At 37.1% G+C, this 27,171-nt stretch overlaps 1 protein-coding gene across 2 annotated transcripts; it reads left to right on the top strand.

The window, feature by feature from the left end:
- Window positions 1-545: 545 nt before the first annotated feature.
- On the top strand, window positions 546-26,931 carry LOC135714219 (nucleolar and coiled-body phosphoprotein 1-like). Of its 2 annotated transcripts, none has more exons than XM_065237542.1 (3): window positions 546-865; window positions 24,661-26,365; window positions 26,576-26,931. In XM_065237542.1, exons 2-3 carry the CDS (start codon window positions 24,663-24,665, stop codon window positions 26,577-26,579), a joined length of 1,707 nt encoding a protein of 568 aa, XP_065093614.1. In that variant the 5' UTR covers window positions 546-865; window positions 24,661-24,662; the 3' UTR covers window positions 26,580-26,931. The 2 variants fall into 2 exon arrangements, with proteins under 2 accessions (XP_065093614.1, XP_065093604.1); XM_065237532.1 differs by having other exon boundaries at window positions 24,661-26,340.
- The last annotated feature ends 240 nt before the right edge of the window (window positions 26,932-27,171 follow it).

The raw sequence follows: 27,171 nt of genomic DNA on the forward strand, positions 1-27,171 counted from the left end.
CTTTAGTTTTGATAATCTTTGACTAGCTTTGAAGTTGCAAAACGCATATTTTTTGTGGCAATTATGTTAGTTTTAAGCATATTGTTTTTTTTTGTGGGGTTTCGAAAAATAAAATCTCGACTACCGGAAACATCAGGACTTATTTCCATAAACCAAAAATAGCTGACGTATCGTATTAAACTGCATCGAGGGCCGTAAGTTGCCCACCACTGAAAATTGTCGTCTATCTAATTTACTGACCGAATAATCTTTCTCTTGATTGCTTTTTTTACCTGCGCACACTAATCTAATGGCTAGATACTCTTCTGCCAGGTACCATCAGCTCAAGAGCATAGTTTTTTTTTTGGCGGAGCCTTCATCATGCAAACATATGTCACCGCCCGTCAACAGTGATCACCTCGAACGCTGGAAAAGTCCCGTGCAGTCGCATCTGCAGCATCGATAGTGCCAACAGAGCGAGCAGGTCCACCGTACGACCCGAGATCCCCAGCTCCACAGTGCTCAAGGCGAGTGTATATAAAAGTAAACTCGAAACGATTTCAATGTTTAGTCGATCGAAAGCCGTTGCATTGTGAACAGGTGTGTCTCGCTCGATCGTGGTAGTAAAAGAAGGCAGAAATTTCAAGGCACGCGTTGTCCCTAGCCTTGCCCTATTGCTCAGTGTTCTGGGAAGAATTTGGACGGAAGTGTGGTGGGGTTTACATATTGTTCTGATTGAGCGTGCAAGTGTTGTGACTTGTTTGTGGGGGTGGATAATAGTGAACAGTGTGGGTGGAACGAAGAATAATAAGCCGAAGGAAAACTGGTCCAGTTGGTATCCTTGTACTGTTGTGGATTTTACCTAAAGTGGAGATTTTTAGCACCGGTAAGGACGCTTGCTTAAGATGCTTTGAAAAGTAATTTGTGATAATAGTCTAATAGTGTTTAACTTATAATTTGTAAATAGCAAATTAAATTAACTTCCACAGTTCCAAATATCTGCTTTCGTAAATATTTAAGTATATCAACACTAATAGCGCAAAAATTCTGCTCCAATCGCGGTAATAAGCAGATGAAACAGCTTACTCGCTTTCTGATGCCATAATTTGCCTTTCCAGTAATTGATATTTAAGTTACTGTTTGTTTTTTATTTGGGAGACTTTCGAAGGCTGGTTGAAAGTAATGTTGATATTTCCATAATGGTCACCAGGCTGTATAATTATGTGTTTTTAATGTTAGCTAAATGTTCGAACAAAGTTTGTTTCCCCAAATGCATGGTGGCTAGAACACCATCTCGTGAAGGTTTTATTCAATCTAGAAAATCATGCTTGTACGCTGGTAGATCACCTTTACTGGTATAAAATGTATCACAGAGCCCTAATCTTGACCACTTTAAACCTTGTTACTTGTTATGTCTTGTTAATAGTTACAAGACTTGGGTTGCTCCACCGAGGATAATTTTGAAACAAGAAAAAAAAATTAAGTAGTCATTATCTATGAGTATCCTAATCTTCTATTCGTTGTTCCCTAGTTTGAAGTGGTTCAGACTAGGGTCAATCTCATTTCTTGACTTTTTGCTAAAGAATGAAGGGAGGGGGGTGTACACGGGGAGGAGGCAGGTGAGAAATCGACGGCTAAATCCAATTACGCCCCTTTGAAATGTTGGCACTGATTTAATTATATTTTTTAATTATTTTTTGAAGCTCATTGAATTAAATTAGCTGTTTTTCAAGTTAAAGTTCTTGTAAAAACATTGTTCTTTTAATCTGTCCCGATTTACGGAAATCCGTTCAAGACGTTGTTCAGTTTTCTTTTCACCTTCTAAAATAGTTGGCTAATTTTGCAATATAGCCACTTTGGTGTTTCGACCATCAGTCATATGTCAACTACGTTAAAAAAAAATACACATATTAAAGTGTATTTAAAGCTATTTTGGAAACCAAAAGTCGATATCTTGTATTCTAAATCTATGCTATTCCTAGACTATAAATTCTGGTGAATGGTGGAAACATTTAAACTGTTGTAACTTTTTCGCCATGAATGGAAAAAAATGTTTTGACTGTAAATGGGTCTATCCAGCTAAAGTGAATACAAATGTTCGAAGGTTGTGGTATTTTTAAAAACATTTTTGGAAAGAAAATACATGTACGCCGCAATTAAACGAACAGTTTCATTTCTGAAATGTGCACAAAAAAGAATTGGTCAGAAAATCGAACCACAAAATAATTTCATCATAATTTCATTCAAAACTAAATAATATTACACCAATTAATAATTAATTGCCCTTGAAAAAGTCAGTAATCACTGTCGAATTGTCCCACACTGGGGCAGAATCTTCTTTTGTTGGTCAAAAATAGTTGCGATTAACCCCTGCATCCCTGAGGATTGGTGTTTTCGGCAAAGTTGTTCAGATGGATAAGGACTTTATGTTCAGATTGCGCTACAACTAACTTTTTACAGAAGCATCCTAAATTACCTAATTCGAAATTGTTTTCATCTAGAACCTAGTTCAAATGAAATTGAGTATTTTTGAAAACATTTTGCTTTAGGTTTGGTAACGGGAATCGAGAAATTCACCAAAATTTACATTTCACGATTCCCGGGAAACTAGTTTGACTTCCTGGGAATAACCTCTTTTGTACAGAAACCATGTTAAATATAATTTTTTACTAAAATTCACCACACAACCCATGAAATTTACTATACTTGGGGAAACTGGAAGAACCTAAGTAGCTAGTATACAACTCCGGGGGACGTTTTAGGAAACTGCCGTGAAAAAACGAAAACAATTTCCGGGGGAACTTTCAAAAATCTCCAGTGGTAATTGGAAGACACTTCCTGGGGAAGTTGGAAGAAACTTCGAGGTGAAGTCGAAAGAGTCTTCCGAGAGAACTCGGAGTTTCTTCATTTCAGCCGGAAATAAGTAAATCAAATCCGGAGAAGTTGAAATACACTAGCGGGCAGGGAAACTGAAAAAAAATAGGGTCAACGTTCCCTAAATTTCCTAGAAAAGTTAGAAGAATCTTCCAAGAGCAGTTGCTACAATCATTAAGGCCGGCGCACAATGCATACGCTTTCGGGATTTTTGACAGATAATGCATGGGCTAACTGTCAAAAAACCTGAAAACGTATCTATTGTGCGCCGGCCTTTAGAGCGAAGTCAGAGAAATTTCCGAGGGAAATTGCAAGAGACTTCCTGGAATAGTTGAAAGGAATTTCTTGGAGTCAGAAAACAGCAAAGACAGTCACATAGACTTCTGGGGAAACCGAAAGAAACTATCACAAGAATTCAGAAAATTCTTCCGTGGGATGTTTGTAATTATTTCCGGTTCCAGAGGAAGCCTGTAGGACTGAGATACTGGATACTATTCAAGGGAAAGTTGGAAGAAACTTCTAGATGATATCCGGAGGGAATTCATGTTTCCTTTCTTCTTTCCTTTATTTAAAGTCGATCTCTGTTCCGCAATCTAGTGCCAATCACCGATTGACATCGATTGCCATGGCAATCGAAAATATGCAGGAAGGCAGCGTAGGATGTCACACCCATTCAAACACACATGAGCCGGGACCAACGGCTTTACTTCCCTTCCGAAGAAAGACGTGACCAGAGATTTGTATGCCTCAGAAAAATCACACCGACCTCGGCTGGGATTGAACCCAGACCCATTGGGATGATAAAGTAGTCACGCTTACCACTACACCACCGGCGCCGACTGGAATTCATGTTTCCGGATGAAAACAAAATACAGTACATGATCGCTTTTAACTGAAAGTCCGTTAACTAAAAGAAGCTTCAGTTATTGGACACTTATCTATCAAATTTGTGCATTTCAAAATATCAAGTAGAACCACATGTACACGAGGCTGAACATTGATGCATTTTAAATGCATTTGACAGCTGGTTTGACACATGAAGCCTAGTGTATTAAAATTAGTGAAATATGTTTTATGCTTCATAAGTCGACTGGCAGCAGTTCTAATTCTAATAAATAACTGTTCAACATTATAATCTGGTTACTGGATATCAATATTTCCCGGGTAGTCATAAACGCCCGGGAAATATAAACACTAGAATCGAGGCGGTTACTCAACTTTGGGTGTGTCGAAGCTTTCAGCATACATTTTTGAAATATTTAAAGAAATGCATTTTGATTGGACTTCCACTGTTCAAAAGTTAAATATAAACGCTTAAATTCACATAAATCGTTCAGATAAGTTCTGTTTAGACAAATGTGTACGAAATCGTCAAAATATAATAAATGACGAAAAAATGATCATTATATTTACCAAATTTCGAACTACCCAAGACACTCTCGTATACGGCTTGATTTCGAGAAAATCTTTTCAAAATTAGTAAAGTATAGTATTTCACTTGGATATATACATTCAAGACCATATAATGATGCAATATGATATTCTCGTTGTCATGTTTTATATAATGGAATATGAACAGCGGCACGAGTGGTGTAGCGGTTGCGTGATTACCTCTCACTCCTAAGGACCTAGGCTCAATCCCAGTCGGCGCCGTCGGGATTTCCTGAGGCATAATATCTCTGATTACGCCTTCCTTCGGAAAATAAATCGAAGAAGAAGAAAACACTGATGATTTCGAATTCTAGGACGTTAAGGAGTTCAATTTACATATTATGGCCAGTGGGAAAACATTAGGGATCATGCATAAATAACGTAGCTATATCTAATAGATTGCCGGACTGAAGTTTTGAAATTCTTCAAACGTTATGTCATTTATGCATGTTCCCTTCCTGCGAACTTAGAGTTTAAAAAGATATGAAATAAAAGCTTCTCCGCGCACATCTCTTTCCTTCCATTTTCAATGCTCTTAACTCAGAAATTTAATCAGATAAAAATGCAAGATTTTTTTTTTCAAACTTAAATTAAAAATTTAGGCTGACAACACAAATCAGTAACAGTGGTAGATTATCGTTTCGTGGTATTTACAATGCCTGTTGAATTGTGAAGTTAATTTAAATTGAATTTATTTAAAACTAAAATTAAAATTTCTTGAAAGCAGCGATACTTTTGGATAAGCTTTACGGGAAAATTGCTCATCGCTTATTGACTATACTGCCGATATTTGCAAAACAGTCCCACGTTGATAGGAAATCCACAGGACATGGGACTATTATGCGAATAGCGGCAGAATAGTGCAAGGCAAAAGTGGTTGTTTCTGATATTTCTTATTGAACTCCGCGGCAAGTTGCGTATCATATCTTATAAAATATGTTCCTAATTGTATTTAAAAAATGCTATGCTCGAGTCCGGGAAGAAAAAGTAAAGTTTTATCATAAATTAATTTCGCTGTTTATCATGTGTTGTGATTTAATTAGTTTTATAGTGGTGGATTTTGTATTAGGAAGAGTGCCATGTTCCCTGTTTATGTGTTTTATGTGGTTGTGTATATTTCTTTCTTTTCCAAATTTTCCAAAATTTGTTCATGGTTGTGTTGGTGCTGCCATGGTGATTTATTTTAATGAGCTTGTTCCAGTTAAAAACAATCCATTTTCCTGGCGGGATAACCTTGATTGCGCGTAATCTATTTTGCGGTTTTAGTTAGAACATAAGAAAAGCTATTCTGTCGGTAAGGTGTGCACCCAATTACAAGAACATCGTTGAGTATTGTGGGGGATAATACATTACGATATATCCCAGGCTACTACTGTAGAAAATCGTAACTGATAGATCTTAGGTGGAACGCTTCGGAATGTTTAGAAAAAAAGGGCGCACGCTTGATCCAGTTTGGGATACATTATCGACTGCTTTCGAGAACGTAATTTCATTTGAATATCTTGTTTAACCAGGGCTTAAACAATCGTCACGTAAGTCATAGTTTGTTATGATAGCCTGGACGTCGCATGAAAGTGCAACTTAATGAAGGCCTAATTACTTTTTTCGTAGCTTTTAGTTTTCGGATTTGAAAGATCGTCGGTTGGAGTCGCTTGCTTACAGAGCAGAAAAACACGGTCCCAAATCCTTTATATGAAAGAGATTTATGGTCAAATTGCTTGTCTATCTTGTATTTTGCGAAACTTTGAAACGTCCCAGACAACTAGAATGCCCGTATATTCAAAGTTGTTTTCGTGATATACAAACATATATACAAACAAATAAGTCGTATAGAATGCAAAGAAATGGCTTATAAGTACAAAAGTGGAGGCCATATACGTGCATATTTTCGTTTAATTTTAAAAGAGGTGATTTAACATCATATGCGATTTGATCTGTAATAATAAATCCATTTTGAAAAGTCTTACGATGTAATCCGATTAAATTTGTGATACAGTACGACGGAAAAATGAGTCATCGCATATATTTAAGTCGGAAATTTGCATTCTATACGATTTAACTTAAACATGATGTGAGGTATGCCATTCTAATATGCGATTTTGACTTAAACTGTAGCAATTTACGATACTGTCTGTACATTGTTATACGATTTCTGGTTATCTGGGGTCGTCGTCGGTACCGGGTTTCAATGGTTACAACAACTCGAGTAACGGTATGATGTGATATGAGGGGCTCGGTCACTTTAGGTATGATGTGATATGAGGGGCTCGGTCACTTTAGAGCGACCGTTTTTGTTTACGCAGAAAATCATGTGTCAGGCCCAGCCACATTCAAGATTCGTCAATAGTTTTATTTGTTAATATGACTACATGGTAATAAAAGCAACTCGATGATTAAATAGGAGCTTGCTTGCCTAGTGGCAAACGTTTTTGCTTACTGAGCAGAAGACCGTGGGTTCAATCCCAAGCTCCTTCGCGTTATACGATCATTAGGACATCAATTCAGCATATCGTTTACCAAAACGAACACTGCGGCAAACCCAGCCCTCTTACCCAACATCCCAGTGATTCCCCGTGGAAGTGCAGAGGACTCCTCGGCTTCCATCAAAGTGAGTGTCACGTCAACATATTCCTACCCATTCCTTTCTTGACCTGCGTTCCGGCACGACCGGCACTGGTTTTGCATAGTTTTAGATCACCAGTTTTTTCACATTGAGGATGAATTCTAGTCCCAAGCATCGTCTATTGCTTCTCTGTGTAATTACAGCTGATCTGGCAATAACAGATTAGCAACTGTGGGCGATCAATAATGCTAATGCTCATGCTCAAAATTGAGGCTGAAACATCACTTTCATAAGAATCTTCTCTGAAAATATCAAGTTATTCGTTTTCATGGTTAAAAAGATAAAGCTGATTATGTGCGCATGTTTTTCCTTGGACAATCTTTAGAACAAGCCTCAAATACATATGCATATATTTTAAATATATCAACGTTTATTATTTATCAGGCAGAGACAATTCCCACGAATGTAGTAAAAAAAATGGTGCATTACCACGTCTTGCCATTTCTTGTTCGCAAAATTTCATTAGCATGCGTATCAATTGTATGTTAACAACACGCTTGATCGATGAGCGCTAACCTGTTGTTTTGATGTGTTTGCATTGCATATCCACTATACAGGCACATTTTCCCCCAAATTGCTCCAAACTACAAAATTGCATTGATTTTCTTTTGTGGCTTGAGTTCAGCTACATCGGAGAACATATGTTATCTACTATTTCATATCATAACTGAACATTAGTTTACAGGGATCTGAAAAGCAAAGTGTGCCTCTTCTGGTGTGGTACCCAAACAAGCGCGTGTTGATTCACTTTTCAAACAGGGTCAATTTTCCGGCACGAGACATGGTGAACAACATCTTCTCAGTGATACGTCATCCATCGGGTGTGTACCGATCGGGAAAAATCGAACCCATCGTTATATTGGAAATAAGTTTATGTCATTATTCAGACTAGGGAGTTGTAGCACGAAAACCCATTTTAACACGTTACAACTGCCTAGTCTGAACATTGAATTAGACAAATTGAGAATCATCAATTTTCAGTTTGGGTCACATGTTAATCTCCAATACTGATAATCTAATGCTAATACTGGATCATAATAATGTAGACCACTGTAAAACATAACATTTCGCCGAAAAGGAACACCACAAGGGTCTGAAATTTGCCTATGCCGCCTGGATTGCCATGGAACACAGAAATCAAGTTTTAACGCCGGCTTTGCTGTGTCGTTTTGTCTTACTCAACCTACGTGCTCTCCTTTACTACTAACACTTCCCCGATCACACAGCTTCATGATCCACGCCTCGTGACATAGTGTAAACCGTTCGTTTTTAGTAGGTACTTAGCCTACCTCCAATCAATTGTCAAATTTTGAAAAGTGGTTCAACTACGCCAATGCCTTTTGCCGCGGACAGGTCCCACGACAGTGACTACGGTTATTCGAAGGATCAGGGAAACCGGTCCGCGCCCTGGAAATGCGAGCCACTGAGTTCAGGAATGCGTGAAAGAGAAATGTGATGCTTTCGCTTACTGCTGTCTAATCGATTTCATAATTCGATTCCAAACTGATTACATAAGATTTGATAACGGGGCTGCAAAAATAAAACAAAAGAAAACTCGAGCAAGTATTTTGAACTTGATCGCAACTGCTGTGCTGTGTGTGTGTGCCTGCATTGCAATTTGGCTTCGGCATACAAATTGTGAAGTATATCGCAGCATGGGTCGCTCGAGGGAATGGCACGCTCTTTTGTCTAATGATCGATCTAATTAGGTCAGACTGCTGTCTCCAAAAAGAGACGGTTGTAGTGCAGTTTTTTCTAATTTAAAAACAAAAAAAAACCGGAAATTTGTCGTTATGGAATCGGTTTCCGTCTGCAATAAATAAAGCCTTTTGGGACATTTATCTCATTTAAGATTGCCACGGGTTGATGAACGATCTTCAGTGAAGGCCACATTGTATCGCATTGAAAAATTGGCAGACTATCTGATGAAGATTATATTTTATCACCCCATTTGGTTGTTAATAGAGAATATAAATTTAGCTAGAGGCATTAATATAGCGTGTTTTATAAATTAAAAGGAGCAAGTTTAGAGAAACAGATGACACATTTTTAAGACAACGAATTTATAGAGACAAGCCTGCACATAGGACAACAAAAAAGAAGCGATATATGCAACATATCAAACCAGATAGGGAACATCCATTAATGACGTAGCATTTGAGAGGAGTGTTTTAGAAAATTATTACCGGTCATGTAAAATTGGTCAAAAATATGCTACGTCATTTATGATGGTCCCATAAAGGAGAGGAATCGGAAATAATATAAATTTTACAATCGTTTTGCACTTGTTTTAAAAGCAAATGATGATCTTGCTTGTACACAATTGAACATCCATTGTTTTTTAAACAAGTTCGTTTATTTACTAGGCTCAGTCGTGTGTGACACTTTGCGGAGCCAAACATCTATTGTTTAAGTTAATTTCAGCTGTAGTAAGTGACCATGGCATCTACCTGAGTGTCTACCTGTCGTTGAATAGAAGTAATTTTAATTCTTTTCATAAATTTCGGGAAATAGGAAAATGAAACCTGAACTGTTTCCATTATTTTCTACTTACATTCTATATACAAATAATTATTATAATATCTCATAGTTTCATAATTTCTAAAAGTATAGTATTTTAGCTGCTATGAGTATGTTCAGGCTTAATCGCGTGACCCGGACCGAATAAACAGCTGCCTGTGTCGACAGCAAGGAGAGCACTGCGATCTGACCCTTCTTACTTATTCAAATTCCGATTCAATTGATCAAACCTCATTCAGGGAAATGAAAAAAAAGAGTATTTATGAACTATATGTAGTTAAGTGCCAATATGGCCGCCAATTATCATATTATTTAATTCTCATGTAATTGAAAGTGTCGATGGGTTTGGTTACATGTCAGAAACTGGTTACATCCCAGGGAACTCGTAACATGTCCAGATGTGTCCAATGTGGACCTAGGCTCTCGATATGACTACCATGTAACTTGTTTTAGAATCCTCATGTGGTATACATAAATCGAATGATGGGTTTTAACCCATGTCAGAAACTGTCCACTTTCCCGAGAGCACCGGAACATGTCCGGATGCAGCCATTGTGTTCTTGTGTTGTGTTTACGCAATGTACTACCATTGAAATTGTTTTCGAATGCTCATGTGATTTTTCGTGTCGCATGATGTGTTTGATACGTTTCAGGTCAGATCTTGACTCATAACCCACATAGTTCGATACATTAGCGTAAATTTCTGTTACAATGATGAACATAAATGGAGCGTCATATGTCATACAAGTTTATATTAAAGAGTCTGAATTTATAAATAGACGACTTGGAACAATCGATTATCTTTCAAAGTCTTAGGAAAAGTAATTCCAATCGAGCAGAAGGCCTGTCAAAAGGATAAGATGTCGTCAGGCCCTTTGTTTACATTATAGGTCGTGTAAATTTATGGGACATGCCATGAAATATTCCATAAATTGTTTGCAACCGTCCATTTTTGCAAGTAACGTTACTTGCAAGTTGCTATTTTACGTGAAAAGTAAGTTTACATATAAGAATGGATGCAGTTGCATGCATGGATATTTACGTCACCAGTAAAATTCACATCTCCAGAACCAGTAGACCGATTCCAAAAAATATTCAATAACACTTGATCAAAAGTGTCTCGCCCCCCAAATTATTCTGGATTTTATGTATAAAAATCCGTTTATAGAGTGGTCAATTCAATTCAACACCAAAGTGACAAAGTGTTAGTGCTTGATGCAGCCAGCAACGCTCTTTAAGGAAAACTGTCATTCACAGCCACTTCGCATCGTCACCATCGCAACACTAGTGTGCTAGTGTGCCGAGATAAGTTGAAGTTTGCAGTTTGTAATTTTTGTGTTTGTTCGCCCCCCTCTTCCTATAATGCGACTGGTTTTATTTTATTTCCTTTTTCTCTGTGTTGAGGTAAATCTATTGCGGTAGCACGTGAGCAGTGGTGTAAGTGGCCATAGTTGTCGACATATTTTTTATGATAATCTGTTGCCTTTAATTCTCACTCTCGCAACACAAGCTATCAAAATACAGTACAAAACTAAAATGTCATATGACATGGTCCTCATACGACCGTGCCACCGAAGAATTTATGCTTTCGTGATTGTTTTATTTTCTCATAATGAGAGTTGCTCCTGCCGTGCTTATGACAATTATCAATCTTAAATGCAACGATAAGCGAGGAGAAAAACTTCTGATCAGAAATAGTTTAGATACACACTACGAAAAAGGCATGTAAATTTCGGTGCCCTGAGACCGACACATGTAAGCGGCCCTTTTGACATAAGAATCAGTTGAAAGAAACGAGAAAATCAATTCAATCAACCGTTCCCTTCGTTGACTTGCTTATGTTTCGGTTTGAGAACACTCAATTTTACATGAAATGTTTGTTTACGTTCCCAGATTTACGTCCAATATGGATTACGTCTCGTGTAAAAGTAGTTATTTCTAAGTGTGTATACACACTACGAAAAAGACATGTAAATTTCTGTGCCCTGAGACCGACACATGCGAGCGGCCCTTTTGACATAATAATCAGTTGAAGAGGACGAGCAAATAAATTCAATCAAACGCACTTTTCGTCGAGTCTCATGTGTTTCAGTTTCAGGACACTTAATTTTACATGCTATGTTTGTTTACGTTTCATGATTTACGTCAAAGCTGAAAAAGCGTCTCGTGTAAAAATAATAATTTCTAAGTGTGTACACAAAATAGACTAAGCTTTCATGATATGTGACACTCCATTTATGTGCATCATATTGAATAGAAATTTAAACTACTTTTTCGAACTGTGTGGTTCCATGTTGATTCGTTGTGTTTGAGTCCGCACTATTGGACTTATAAGACGTAATTGAAAAATATTCAAATTAATTATCAAAAACGAACAAAAAATATGAAGACTTTATATATTTTTTCCCATCTTACGTAAAAGCCCAAGCGAACTGAGAATGTTCCAAAGTTACAATGCTTGCTCAACATGTCGGTTCCGGTTTTGAATGGTAAAAATAACTCGAACTAATCATTTTAATGCAGCGTACCGTTTGCCAAAACGAGCCTTGCTGCATACCCAACCCTTTTATCCAACATCCCAGTGATTTCTCGTGGAAGTGCAAAGGATTTATCGGCTTCAAACAAAGTGATTACACACTTATAAATAACTAATTTTACACGAGACGTAATCCATATTGGACGTAAATCATAGAACGTAAACAAACATTTCATGTAAAATTAAGTGTTCTCAAACCGAAACATCAGCAACTCGACGAAGAGAACGTTTGATTGAATTGATTTTCACGTTTTTTTTGACATAAGAATCAGCCCGCTTACATGTGTCGGTCTCAGGGAACCGAAATTTGCATGACTTTTTAGTAGTGTGTATGTTTGTCTTTGGATTTTCATGTTTTTCTGCACATGTTCCGGGTTCGCTCGAGAAGTGCCCAAAATCTGACTTGAACTAAAACCATCATACGACACCTCAAATCTCATGAGAATTCAAAAATAAGATTATTAGTAGCCATATTCAGTTTCCAGAACCACATTGGTCACACCCGAACATGTTCCGAGATCCCCTGGCGAAATGGTCAGAATTTGGCTTGAACTAAAACTCATCGTACCACTCCTCAAATCACATAAGAATTCAAAAATAAGATCATTGGACGCCACATTTAGTGTGCAGAACCACATTAGTCACACCCGGACATGTTTCGAGTTCCCCAGGCGAAGAGACCAGAACCTGACTCGAACTAAAACCCATCATATGACACCTCAAACCACAAAATAAGATTATTGGTAGCCATATTGAGTGTCTAGGACCACACCTGTACATTAGGGTGCGTCAGCTTCATATGGCGGATCACAACCCCTAGCTCCCCACAGCTCTTTCGATTCGTATTGGTTTCCCCAGCAATTGTGCCATGTGAATGAATTGGGTTACGATCTGGATTTACGGGAGAGCTTTAAAATTTTTATGGAAAAATGTATGGGATATGGAATAAAACTATTCATTTGCTTGACAAATTTTAAAAAATTGCTAAATTTTTACCAAACCTAGGATTTGAATTGATAAAACTATGCAGAATAACTGCGTCGAAGACCAAAACCGATTAGACTTCTGTGCATAAAGCTATAATTTTTTACTGTCACCCTGGTGCTCTGCTTATATGGTCCAGTAGGTCAGAGGTTTGGTAAAAATTGAGCGGTTTTTGAATTCGGACCGTTTCCCATACAAATTATAAAGGTCTCCCGCAAATTCAAATTGTAACCAAATTAGTTCAAATTTGGTATAGGGGTACCCTACTAAACTGTTCCGAGTCCCCCGGTAGCGACTGTAGCTATTGATTCGTGAAAGTCAAATAAGGTTGCTGTTCAACGTTGAAATACAACGCCATTGCACGAATTGGTTCAAAGGATCCGTACTGCGAGAATCAAGATACAAAAAGTTACGTTGTCGTATAGCTCGTGCTTTTATTACATTTGTTTATTTTTGTGGCCATAAAAATTACATGAAATTTTCGACATGATTGAAGTGCATCCTCTGGGATGTAATATTAAAATTTATTTTTTACTATGTACCCACTGTTAAATGAACATTTCTCCCGCAAAATATAGATGAAAAGCAAAAAGTTGAATTACTGATTTGCTACGAGGAATGTTTATTAAATTTGATATAAATTAAACAAGCTATTTCCTCCACTATTGGATCACCTATCTACTATCTGAAAGACCTCACTCGACTGAAGACCTTAATTGAACATCGGACATGATAGAAATAATTTTTGTTTGTCTGTTAGAGTCACATTTAGGACCAAATTTAAACTACTACCATCACCAGAAAAGGCTTACTCAAACTTTGTCAAAAACATGAATTCTGATATCTTAAGGTATCATATAAAACACTGGGGCCACCTCATAAGTACGTGCACTTTTATCACTAGCGCCACCTAGTTAATCATTTTCAACTTAACTCGCCGCCGCAAAGATCTTATTCAACTGATTGTTTGGCTCAAAACGTGATAGGCTGTGAATAGATTCTGTAGTTCTGTGTAGCCTACAGCTATACAGCATAAAAGTAATTTACTAATCAATCACCAATATATTTATCAAAATGTTGAAATAGTACACAACACTCATTCTTTGTTAGGTGATATTTTAATTGGACATTGAAGTCATGTAGAGGATGACTTTTTAATAAGCTGCATTCACCACAAATTTATTATCGCTACAGGGGCACACGCTGTTGTTATCCATCCATTCAGCGTTGCATCTTCGTCACTGAAAACCGGCTCTAGCCTTGACCGCTATGGTTCATCCGTTCGATTAGCTCGTGCCATACCGTCTCCCAGTAAAAACGAATTTTCGGTTCCAAAAATGGACACAAAGAAGAGCTCATATGTCAATTCACACAGGTAAATGTTTGCCTGGTAGATAGGTTTCACAATGTATCATCACAATCTGATCAGCTCGCCGCGGTTCTTAGCTGTCGGTCGTCGAAGTCTTTTTCCATGTAACCACCCCACTTGAAACAGCACCCAGTGGCTACGGCCAATCAGTGCACCAAACAACCAATGAATCAAGCTCTTCCACTTCAGACGGTTCGTAACACTGGTTTTCTTCTTATGCTTTAATAATTATTCGCTTACAATAATTCACTCATCCACAGATGTGGTCAAATTTGGGTGCGATGCAGTCAAGCCAAACCGTCAGTTACGAGCCACTCAATATGCAATTTTGGTGTAAGCAAACAGAAAAATATAACAGACTTTTAATGCAATCAATCGCTTAGCCATTATTATTTTTTCGATTGAGAGTAAACATTGCCTTAGAGTTGCAGTTAGCGAGCCATAGGTGGAAAATATAAAATTGAATCGTAACTTAGTTAAAGATAGAACTGTTGATTTGGTTTCCATTCACAAGATTTCATACAACTTGTGTTGATCGTTCACACAGATGCAAAAAAATAGTTTACAACAGTATGAGTTTCAGTAACTAGACGGGTGAGTTTTCTTCTAATTCTATTCTGAATTGACCATACACGGTAGTGTAGATCATGTTGTTCTAAGTCAAACCAGTTTAACCGCTGGTGGTATGCTAATCAGTGCAGCTTAAATTGGATGCCATTGATTCGAGGTGCAAAAATGCGGAGAATGTTTTACATACGATCAGAACATAACGTGAACTCGGTTGCGAGACGATGTGGCTGATTGATTCGGTGGTGATTATCTTGAGAATGTATGAACTGATGAATAACGTGGAACTGTTTTATGAGCATGCACCCCATAGCAAATTGGACAGATGGGATTTTTTTTACAGTATAATTCGGGAGTCACTTGTCAATAATTTTTATCGCTATTGCTTAGTCTAAGAACTGTTCAGCTTATAAAACGGACACACACTTTCAGACACAACTTTTTGATTGTCTACTGACGCTTTCTTCGGCAAGGCAACATAGAAAAAATAACAAACAATATATTGGACTACTATACTAAACTTTAAATCACATATGCTCTAAAATCAAATTTTATACATACTCATATCTAAAAAGGGTGGAACGGTCAAAAATTGTTCGATTCAAATTTAACGATTTTTTTTAATCGTGCATTTAAAAAACTTGAACACCCCTCATTTTGTAGGTCTGTGCGTACGAAATGATGCCTCTATATTGTTTTTGCCATTTTCCATTCAGTTGTCAAAATGGTGTCGAAGCAAGAGGAACAGCGTATCAAAATTTTGCTCGCGCATAAGCGAAATCCAAATTATTCCCACGCAGATTGATTGCATCAGAAATTTGATTGAGTTATATATAATGATCGATGGAATATACGTCAAGGTGCGAAATTTTCATGACAGCTGGCATTGTCAACCAAGATATTTATGAAAAGAAATATTTACAAAAACGATTGTTGCCTTTTTTTTGAAGAAATACAGTTGTTCCGTGCTGTTTTGGCCCGACCTCGCTTCCTCTCACTACGGCAAAATGGTTCACAAACGATATACAGCCTACAACGTGCAAGTCGTTCCCAATGTCAAAAACCCTCCAAACTCGTTAAGCGGAACGAAAAAAAAAACTCAGAAAACAGATGGAAATGAGAAACAGTTCAAAGCAAATTGACGTCCAGCATCAAATAAGGTTGATACAACAGCGGTACAAAATGTGATAGACGGTGTGAAACGTTAAGCCCGACAGTTCGCATTTGGAAAATTGAGAGCCTGATCATATAATTTTCCTGTATTTCATAGTAATTGAACTTCAAAAAGAATTGAAGTTTGATCATTTATACAATAACATAATCAGTGTGCACTTAATCATGATTGACTAGTTTTTGAATCGTTAAACCTTTTATAGCTAGAACATCTGGATCAATGTTGAAATTGTGTCAAGCCGAATATTTTAGCTAAATGATGTTATACACCAGCTATAAAACATATTAATTTCGTATATCTATGTGTATATAGGATTTTGACAAATTTCGGTGTTAATTGTCGACCCACATTCACAACTTCTAATCTAATCTAATATAATCTAGTCTAATCTAATCTAACACAAACACAGCCAGTTCTTGAAAGCATCCTTGCAAATGATTGATATACTCTATCAGTTTTCTTGTCTATTTCATATTTGTTTCACATCGAAGATGCGTCACACATATCAAAACCGCCAGGCCTACTGTGCAGCATTTAAGGGGCAAGATGATTCAGAAAACATCGGGCCTGTTTAAATCTAAGATTTAAACACGATGCTTCAGAATCCAATAAATGGTTGAATCGTGGAAATCTCGTACCGTACATTCCTTTTTTTTTGCTAATTATATGATTGGTTCATCGTTGGAAGCATCTAAGCTAGAAAGATTTAGTGATGCTCAATTTTCCCAGACGGTTGGAACATGAGCATTAACTCTTATCCTAGCATTTTATGGTTTATGGCTATAGCGCCATTACTTGATTTCTGAAAAGATAAGAGCAGTGTTCGGAAAAACTCAAAAACTCAAATCTCATGCGTGAGTTTAATCATCTATGAGTTTTCAGGTTCGAAAACAAATTTCTGTATATTTTAGCGTTATGCATTGTTATTACTGTTGTTTTTGCAACAGTGGATGGATAATTAACACAGCATGCTTGAGTATGCTATCAATTAACGTTTGAACGGTTTTTATGAGTTTTTTTTTCTTTCAGGAAGGCTCAATGAATGAGTTTTGAGAATGATTTTCCGTACACTGGATAAGAAGGAAAGGCAAAGGAAAGGAAAAGGAAAGGAAAAGGAAAAGGAAAGGAAAAGGAAAGGAAAAGTAAAGGAAAAGGAAAGGAAAAGGAAAGGAAAAGGAAAGGAAAAGGAAAGGAAAAGGAAAGGAAAAGGAAAGGAAAAGGAAAGGAAAAGGAAAGGAAAAGGAAAGGAAAAGGAAAGGAAAAGGAAAGGAAAAGGAAAGGAAAAGGAAAGGAAAAGGAAAGGAAAAGGAAAGGAAAAGGAAAGGAAAAGGAAAGGAAAAGGAAAGGAAAAGGAAAGGAAAAGGAAAGGAAAAGGAAAGGAAAAGGAAAGGAAAAGGAAAGGAAAAGGAAAGGAAAAGGAAAGGAAAAGGAAAGGAAAAGGAAAGGAAAAGGAAAGGAAAAGGAAAGGAAAAGGAAAGGAAAAGGAAAGGAAAAGGAAAGGAAAAGGAAAGGAAAAAGGAAAGGAAAAGGAAAGGAAAAGGAAAGGAAAAGGAAAGGAAAAGGAAAGGAAAAGGAAAGGAAAAGGAAAGGAAAAGGAAAGGAAAAGGAAAGGAAAAGGAAAGGAAAAGGAAAGGAAAAGGAAAGGAAAAGGAAAGGAAAAGGAAAGGAAAAAGGAAAGGAAAGGAAAAGGAAAAGGAAAGGAAAAGGAAAGGAAAAGGAAAGGAAAAGGAAAGGAAAAGGAAAGGAAAAGGAAAGGAAAAGGAAAGGAAAGGAAGAAAAGGAAAGGAAAAGGAAAGGAAAAGGAAAGGAACAGGAAAGGAAAAGGAAAGGAAAAGGAAAGGAAAAGGAAAGGAAAAGGAAAGGAAAAGGAAAGGAAAAGGAAAGGAAAAGGAAAGGAAAAGGAAAGGAAAAGGAAAGGAAAAGGAAAGGAAAAGGAAAGGAAAGGGAAAGGAAAAGGAAAGGAAAAAAGGAAAGGAAAAGGAAAGGAAAAGGAAAGGAAAAGGAAAGGCTTTGTAACACGTAACACGTAAAACAAATTTCGTTTTTACTCAGGTGACACACAACTTGACACATATTTACTTAATACTGATACATGTCATATAATATCTATCTAAGATTATTGACAGGAGTCGGTAAATTTACACTGGGTTTTTGAACTACTGAAAAAATCAGTACAAATTTCAAATGACCGTTACTCATAACGAATCAATGAAAGACGCAAATTTTATTTTTTGACGTTTAATGAAGTTTACAGAACAAAGCCTGCACAAGTTATGAATCAATGACCTGGTTTTTGAATTTTCACAGATTTTTAAACTTTTACTGAACAGTTCCGATTTTCTAAGTGTGTACATATTATTTACAGTAAATATTTGACGCAATACTACGTTTAGAATATTCCTGGTACGTACGGCTATCTTGATATCAAATGCAATACATATGATTTCCAATGCAAATTTGTCAGATGAGTGCTCACAGCATGACAGGCTATATTACGTAATACCAGCAATAGTCTGAACATAGTATAAGGGTGCCCAAGATAGCCTTTGTAAGGTAACTAGTTAATAGAAAAGTTACAAAGTATTCCTAAAATGGGTTTATACACGCTACAACAAAGGTCATGTAAATTTAAGTGCCCTGAGACCGACACATGCAAGCGGCCCTAATGACATAAAAATCAGTTGAAAGAGACAAGAAAATCAATGATATCAAACGCACTTTTCGTCGAGTCACGTACGTTTCGGTGTAGGAACATGTTATTTTTCATAAAATGTTTATTTACGTTCCATGATTTACATCAAATATGAATTACGTCATTTACACATGTTAGTTATTTCTAAGTGTGTATGCTTCAATTTTATGTGTTTTGATGTGTCACATGATAATTTTAATGAGAAAATTATGTGGCCTCCGGAACCAATATACAAAATGTTCGCATTGGGCCAATGACCACGACTAACCATAAAATTGACAAAATATTTGGAGAATCACTTCAATTGATCTAGTTTTTATCGTGTGTCGCATGATCAATTTTAGAGAAGGGGGAGGGGGGGGGGAATCGGTGTCTGGTTCATCCGAGATAAGTTACTTAATGCATGAAACTATCAATTATCTCCAGGTAGGTATCGATTTGACTATTTTGATGCATGTAGATTCTATTTCTTAATTAAATTACAATATTTAAATGAGCAACATACTGGCACTGTGGCCAAACTTTACTTCATCCGACATCGATTCCTTATGGCCAATGGTGCCAAAATCAGTTCTATCTACCGAAATTTCAGAGATTAACAAACTTTTAGGCTAAATAAACATATTGGGGACATGGCTCTAATGTTGGCCTATGGATCTAAGATTGGGCCCATCGCTAAAAATCTGCTATTTATCAATTTTATCTAGATGAAAGAGTCATTGGGACGGTAATAATGAATATTTTTGGTCACTATTGAAAATTTAGTCGATTGCTGAATTTATGTATGGGCTGAAATTAGGGACATTTAGGCCGAAATTACATCCATTTCCCCTATGTAGATTTGATTACAAAAATCTTATACCAATACAGTTTTCAATCTGGGTCAATATGACACCTTACTCGTAAAAAAAAGGCACCTGGTTAAACAAAAATATTAGCTTTATTTTGAACCCTTCAGTGAAGTTTTTTTTTTTAATTCACGTTTCTGCATGCAAAACAAATTTCTCTTACATCCAGAGGATTGGATTTATTACATCCTCTGCATATGTTTCATACAACAAATGTTATTGCAGTTCTTGCAATTGACTGCAGCGTAAAAGCAATTTTTAAATGTATATTTTTGTATAAAACCTTCACGAGATGATTTTCTAGACGCAATGCACAAACTTTGTCCGATAAATAAGCTATCATAAAAATTACAAAACTATTTTAAATACTTTCTTGTGATCACATTACAGAATCTATTCATGCCGCGAAACATTGAAAATTCTGCATACTTTTCATGTAAATCTGTAAAAAAAATTACATTTGCCGGTTGGGTATGCGTACACTATTGCCGATGACATGATGAAGATTTGAACCGGTTTGTGTTCTGAGTCTTAAGCACACTAGTCACATTTTTGGACGCAGAAGCCCGATAGCATTCTATGGAATAATATAGATATCAAATATCTGTTTAAAGTTGGTCCACATTCCTTGCTATGAACAAACAGCGGCATGCTCTTAAGATGGCAAAAAACACAGCTCATATTTTGAAACTGAACAAATATCTTCGCTTCAGAGTGTGATCACAGAGCAGAAAATAACCATTCTCACTACCCGGATGTCATTCATCTTCCCGGTCGTATAGGCTAATATTACTACTCTTGGCTGAAAATTTTCCTACCCTAAACAGACGCAGAATGCCCTCAGGCGGAACCATTAAACTTAATCAGTAGATCAAATAAACGCGCATAGCAAAGTCCGAGAGGCATGTCTTTTGCTATGAGGTCTGTTAAAGTTCAAAGTCTTTAGGGTACTGAACAGACCCCCTACCTTTTTATAGTTCCTATCTTCGGTGGGATCCTTTGTTGTTCTTTATGTTTCCCCATGATCTGGTGAGACCCATTTACAGATTAAGCGTTAATCAGATTCACATAGCTTTACGGTTGAGTGGCAAGAAAAAATGCCGATGCTTCAAACGACCTTCAGGGACGGCACTACTGGCTGGTGGCATCGAAAGCGATGACCAAAACTTTTAGCTGATTGACGCAGTCTTTGTTTATCACGTTGGGCGTTTCTGCAGGCTTTGGAAGGTTTTGTTTGATATGAATATGTTGTTTTCTATCAGAGGGGGATATTTTTTCGAATTCGTACATACGAGCTAAATTTAAGGTAGTGGATTAGCGATGCAGCTTAAATTTTAAACTAATAGCGTATCATTAAGCTTTGCTAAATTTGAGTGCGCTTATACTTTTAATTCGGTAATCGATAATTGTTTAGTACACTGAACTTCTGATCCTAATCTGAATTTTTTTTTATCTGAAAACCCATTAATTGAGACATTTTTCGGTTAAAGAATACTAATAGATAAATAATTCAGTGCTGTAGTCGAGGGTACACGCAGATAGTCGACGTTGAGTTTTATGAAAACCGATATGTTATTTTCATCATTAAGTTCTTGACTATTGTATTGTACTGTATTCAAATATCAAGAAAGTCAGACGTGATGAAAATTGAAAAGTTATTTTTGGCATTTATTTCGAAACATCGATCGCTATAACTTTTTTAGGGACATTGTAGCACCGTACATTCTTTGGCAAAGTTGTTACGCACTTTCTGCACTATACTTTTTCATGATTAGTTGCATGATTCATATACTAATCCAAACGCAATGCTGATAGCCCGATAGATGACCGACCCTAATAGATGGGTAACACAAATACAAGATCCTGAATTTGTAGAGTGCTATACTAATATCAACATGAAGCTTTAGTGTGGTAATTTATTAACTAGAGAAAGTTCTTAAGAGGATAGGTTGTTTGTTCCGCTAGAGTACGGCAGTGTGGAAAGTGAATAGAAGTTGAAATTGAGCGAAGGGCCATTAATGCGACGATATTCACGTCTACAATCCACAGTGGTTCAGGAAGGGAATTTAGCAGGAAGATGCATTTAGAACCTTCTACAAAGTTATTTCTTACAGTAAAGTCCACATTTTGGTTTCAATTAATACTAGGGACACTAGGGTGGTTCTTATTACCATTGACATAAAAACGTAACTCTTTTATTTGCAGAAATAAATGTATAAATTTTTCGGCAAAGCTAAGCTAGTTTAAAGCAGTTATGTGAACAACACTTTTAAGTATTTTTTGAGTTGACCGATTTAGAGCAATTTTCCTCAAATGACTTAAAGTGTCTCTAAAAAAAACCAGTTCTTTTGCTCCATTTTTTAAATTTCAAATTTTTCAGCAAAGTTGTCTTCAGATGACTTTTAAAACTTTGGAGAACACAATTTTTCCTTGCAGAACTTGTCGATATGCATTGCCGATCAAGAGTTATTGACGTTTTTCTTATAAAAATACGCCCTTATCAAATATTAATATCTCTGTTTGAGGCAAACATAAAAAAATATCTGTTGATGTCCTTTGATAGGGCGAATGTTAGTCTACATAATATCAAACAATTAGAGATAGGGGAAATGGCTCTAATGTTGGCCTATGGATCTAAGATTGGGCCCATCGCAAAAAATCTGCTATTTATCAATTTTATCTAGATGAACGCCGGGGGCATTTAGGCCGACATTACATCCATTTCACCTATGTTTTTTTTTATTCTATAAAATTAATGTGACTTTGTTAATTTTATTACATACAAATAGATACAACTGCCTTATAAAAAGAGATACAGACAATGTTTTTGCTACAAACCAAGCTTATTAAGTATCAAAAGTCTCTCATAGATGACTTTAATGAGATATTTGAGGTGAGTTAAAATGGGAATTCCAGAATAAACTTGCACTGAAAATGTATTTTCGTTATTTCTATGAGAACCGTTTCGTAAAAATGGATATCGTACATAAAACACATCTTTCAAAAACAACGGCGCCGGTGGTGTAGTGGTAAGCGTGATTACCTTTCACCCCAACAGGCCTGGGTTCAATCCCAGTCAGCGCCACCGGGATGTTCTGAGGCATAACATCTCTGATCACGCCTTCCTTCGGATGGGAAGTAAAGCCGTTGGTCCCCGGTTCATGAGTTGATGGGATTAGGTAGGGTCCATGTGTGGGAGCTGCCTTCCTGGCACGTCGGTAGCATTGGTGCTCAGTACGGAAAACAAGATCGACGGAAAAAACAAACCAAAGGAAAAAAAAAAACATCTTTCAAAAATGGTACGAAACATTCGTTTTTCCTGTCATCTGGCGCAATGCTTATATTACGCTATATTCGTATAATATACCAATTCAACTTCGTACAATCAAACCAACAACTGCGCTTCTTGGATCCTAAAGTGCTGATTGTGTGTTGGAGATGGGATACTTTTTTTCTTGAAATATTGTCGGTTTGACCAGTACATGCAAGCTACCACAATAAACCAAATTACTGGTCGTGGTGGTTTTATGTCAGAGAAAAGAGATACATGCAAGCAGCAGAAAAAGCAATCGAAATCGAATTACCGTTCCATGAGTGCTTCTTATTTGCCATTAGCCTTACCATTTCTCGTAGCACAGATAGCGCGATAGATAAAGCACAGATCTAACTATTGGACGGTTCATGGTTCGAGTTCGGTGTGACGCTTATATTTAAATTTTTTGTCATGTTTATTCCTTCCAATGATGAATCCATCCATCAATCCATCCTCACTAACACACTCCACATTTTTCGGTATCCACAACCACCACTTGTGGCTCGCTGGTTGGGTGTAGCGATAGCGAGTGTGACAGTTCTAACGAAAGTAGCTTCATACAATGTAGAAATGAATCTCGTTGCAGAAAACAACGAATAAATTCGTAGAACAAACGAGCGATTTCGTTGCATAAACGAAATTTTATTTTCAATGTGGTTTTTTGCCCCGCGAGAACAATTGTGCGAATTTTTATGGAATTGTGAGAGGTAAACCTCTAAATTTTACTATTTTTTCGTTATTTCGGCTGGATCTGCTCAAAATCGGTCTGTATGCGTCATGCCATAATATTCGCAGAATCGTTTCATAAATACACATTACAATCGACTTTACCAAAACTTCAATAAAGTCGATTGTGATAACTGGAACTGGTTACTGGAAAGTACTGTAATATAAGGCCAGCTGCACGGCCCATAAAACCATATCAGTCCCATCTGGCAAAACAGCACGCTGAGAAAAACGCGGTTGAAGATTTATGTATCCGTAGACTCTTTTCGATGGGAAACCATGTTTTGATATTTTTCACCATATTTTCTGAACAAACTATGTGACTTTTAGTGAACAGTTTAAAACACAGGTAGTGTACAATCGATTCCTAATGGATAACTCATTTCTGATAAAAATCCATATGGGATTGTTATGTTTTTATGGGCAGTGCACTACATATATTCATACACAATTATAAAATAAATCAGTTCATGAACTGTATTAATTATAACTTTGCCCTTTTTAGCAAGTCATTACACCATATTTTCGACACGATTGAAGTGCATCCACTTTGATGTGATACCAAAATTAATTTCTTGCTGTGTCATTCACGCAATTTTACCACTCTCTCCATGAATGCAATCTTCGTGTCGTTCATTGGTCTGAAATGATATACAAAATGAGAGCTTTTAAATTATGTTTGCAATAATTCATAACTTGATTGATAAATCTGGTCCGGGCGTCTTATACTGAAGAGAATGGTTCAAAATGCATAACGAATTTTGATTGTATTGAGAGTGTTTATGTATGTTTGATAATTGTTAGTTTTCATCTTGAATACAATTAGATTTCGATTTTAGCAGAAGGTAGTTTTTCCTTTTTTTTTGTTTTTCACAGGGTTTATCAAGTGATTATACAAATAAGAAACATTAAGTCGGTTTATAAGGGTTTTTTATTTGTAGATGCCCTTGCAAAATCGAGATCTCACTGTATTTCATGAGTCAGCATGATTTTAACTTAAATCAACTTTTTCTTCTCTCCCCAGCAATGAAAATCTTCCAGTTTGTTCTGGTAGTGACTGTGGTCGTTGCCACCGTGGCATTCCCAACACCCCAGGAAGTGAAACCGGTCTCAGAAACGAAGGAACAAAATGAACATGTTCCAATGGTTCAGAAGATTGAAATCCACGTCGAAGTTAAGGCCGTTCCTGTAGACATGATGATACCTGCATTGGTCACAGTTACGGAAGTCAAGGAACACATAGAAAAATCCACCGAAGCGGTGAAAGCCGTTGTTTCAGAAAAGGTCCCTGAAGTTGTGAAATCTGCTGATGTCAAATCATTGGAGTCTATGGAATCTTCGGAAGTTGTAAAATCCGTAGAGGTCGCCAAACCGGTGGAATCTATGAAGCCATCTGTGGATACTAAAGAAGCTGAAGCTGTTAAAGAAGCAACTAAGGTAGATTACAGTACAACAAAGGCAGCAGATGTCAAAAAAGTTGAAATCATAGAAAAAGCACAAGTAAAAGCTGAAGAAGTAAAACCCGTGATTGAGTCAGTGCCAGGAAAAAATGATCAACTAGTTGAAGCTACATCAGAGCCCAAGCCAGCGATAGTAGAGGCCCCAATGGAAAAATCTGTTAAACCAGAGCCCGAAAACGTTGAAGCTAAAGCAGAGGCAGCAAAACCAGTTCAGGTAGAAGCCGCAGTAGCCAAAATCATTGTACCACAAGCTGTTGATGATTCGGATGAGGATAACTCAAGCGAAGAAAAACCTTCAAATGACATGGTGATCAAGTTAAAGGGGGAACCAGTCAGAGCATCGCCGGTTATAACCTTTGATGAAGCTGTTAAGGAAACAACTATGGAATCTACCAAAGAGCAAGCAATGACTGTGATGCCAGAAGTACAAGCCGACGAAATCACGAAAGTAGACAAAGAAGTTACGGCAGTCAAACCAAAGCCAGAAGCTAAAAGCATATCGAATGAGATGGTAGTTCCAATCGTTGAAGATTTACCTAAGGAGAAACAAAGTGTTGAGGCAGAGCCGGTATACAAAACTATTCCAGTTGCAGTTGTCCATGATGAACCTATAAAAGAGGAGATCAAAAAAGTTGCTGTGAAGACAGTTGAAACTGTTGAAGTTGCGGAGCAAAATAAAGAAGAGATTCCAGCTGTAAAACCAACAGAAGCAACAACAGCTAATGCTGATGTAGAGAAGCCCACAGTCCAGGCTGAAGTTGAATCGACCACAGCTGGTGAAGTTCAAAAGGAAGATGCTCCTATTGTGAAGACCGTTGATACTATTCAGACTGTAGCTGATCCGGTAACCGTAGCATCTTCTCCTGCCGAATCTGTAGAAGCAAAATCTGAAAAATTAGAGGAACCCAATGTCTTGGTTGTTGAAGCAATTAAAGCTGTTGACCTGAAGGAATCGGAACCAGCCGTGCAAACTACGGCAGAGCCCACCAAAGAAACCGAAGTCAAAGCTATTGAATCTGTCAAGAAAGAAGGGAGTTCAACTAAAGCAACAGAAGCAACAGAAAACAAAGTTGAAGATTCGAGTGTCAGTAGTAGTACAGCCACTAAGACGACAGAGGATGTAGCGAAAGCCATCGAAGTGACGGAAAAAGCTGAGGAAGTAACGACTGAAGTATCAACAACAACGACGACGACAGCTGCTCCTGTTCAGGTGGAGGGCAAAAAAGGAAAGAAGAAGTTGCCAGGTTCGAACAAAAAACAGAATACAATGTAAATGAGATGTTTTGAATCATTAGTGTTATGTTGCTTGCTAATTCCTGTGCCACTATGTGCACTGCTTATGAAACGATATTGTAGTGTTAGCTGCTTCCACAATTTCCTTAACGCATTAATAGCATTCCATGCAAATAACTGACTTGCTTTTCTACTTCAATACAATTTTCTATCTATGCTTATGTTGTCATTCTCTTATCGTTTTAGCTAACATCCGAGGGTACAGTAAACGCTTGCAACAGGATCAGAGGAAAGCTCACTGACGACTAATAATTCCCTGCGAAGCGGCGTTTCGTACGAAGTAGATTGCTACTTTATCACTAGTGTGCACGTGGAACCTGTGGACAGGTAGACGACACGTGACGATAACTTTAATTTAACTCTCTTAGGATAGTTAGATATTACAAAAAATACGATTGACTCGTTCGGGATCACTATCTCGACTCAAATGACTTGCCAACATTCATATAATGAAATCAGACAAAATATATCGAATCGATCCATTTGACCAGTGTTGTAATATTACGCTTGAACTAGATTAAGTAAAATATAATATTTAAAACGTGTTCGGTGTTCTTTTATTGTGTAGAATAATTCCGTCTAGCCTTTAGAGCGATTCAAATATGACGTCCACAAGTTTTGATATATTTTTTCACATTTTTTGTATTACGTATTTCCATATACTTATTACACATCCTGTCACACATTCTAGGAGCCCCTCCTCTCCTGAAGAGTGGACGTCATGTTTGAATCAACCTTTCCATGATTTTTTGATGGGTATATATTAGCCCTGTTCATTTTAA

This window comes from Ochlerotatus camptorhynchus, unplaced genomic scaffold (assembly GCF_037179485.1).
Source record: "Ochlerotatus camptorhynchus isolate MF236.1 unplaced genomic scaffold, CSIRO-AGI_Acam_v1.1 ptg000043l, whole genome shotgun sequence".
NCBI lineage: Eukaryota > Metazoa > Arthropoda > Insecta > Diptera > Culicidae > Ochlerotatus > Ochlerotatus camptorhynchus.

Excerpts from the sequence above, each read along its gene's own strand:
- LOC135714219 (XM_065237532.1), top strand. The coding sequence starts at position 24,663 with ATGAAAATCTTCCAGTTTGTTCTGGTAGTGACTGTGGTCGTTGCCACC. Across the intron at positions 26,341-26,575 it reads AGGAAAGAAGAAGTTGCCAG|CTAACATCCGAGGGTACAGT; the intron begins GTTCGAACAAAA and ends TTATCGTTTTAG.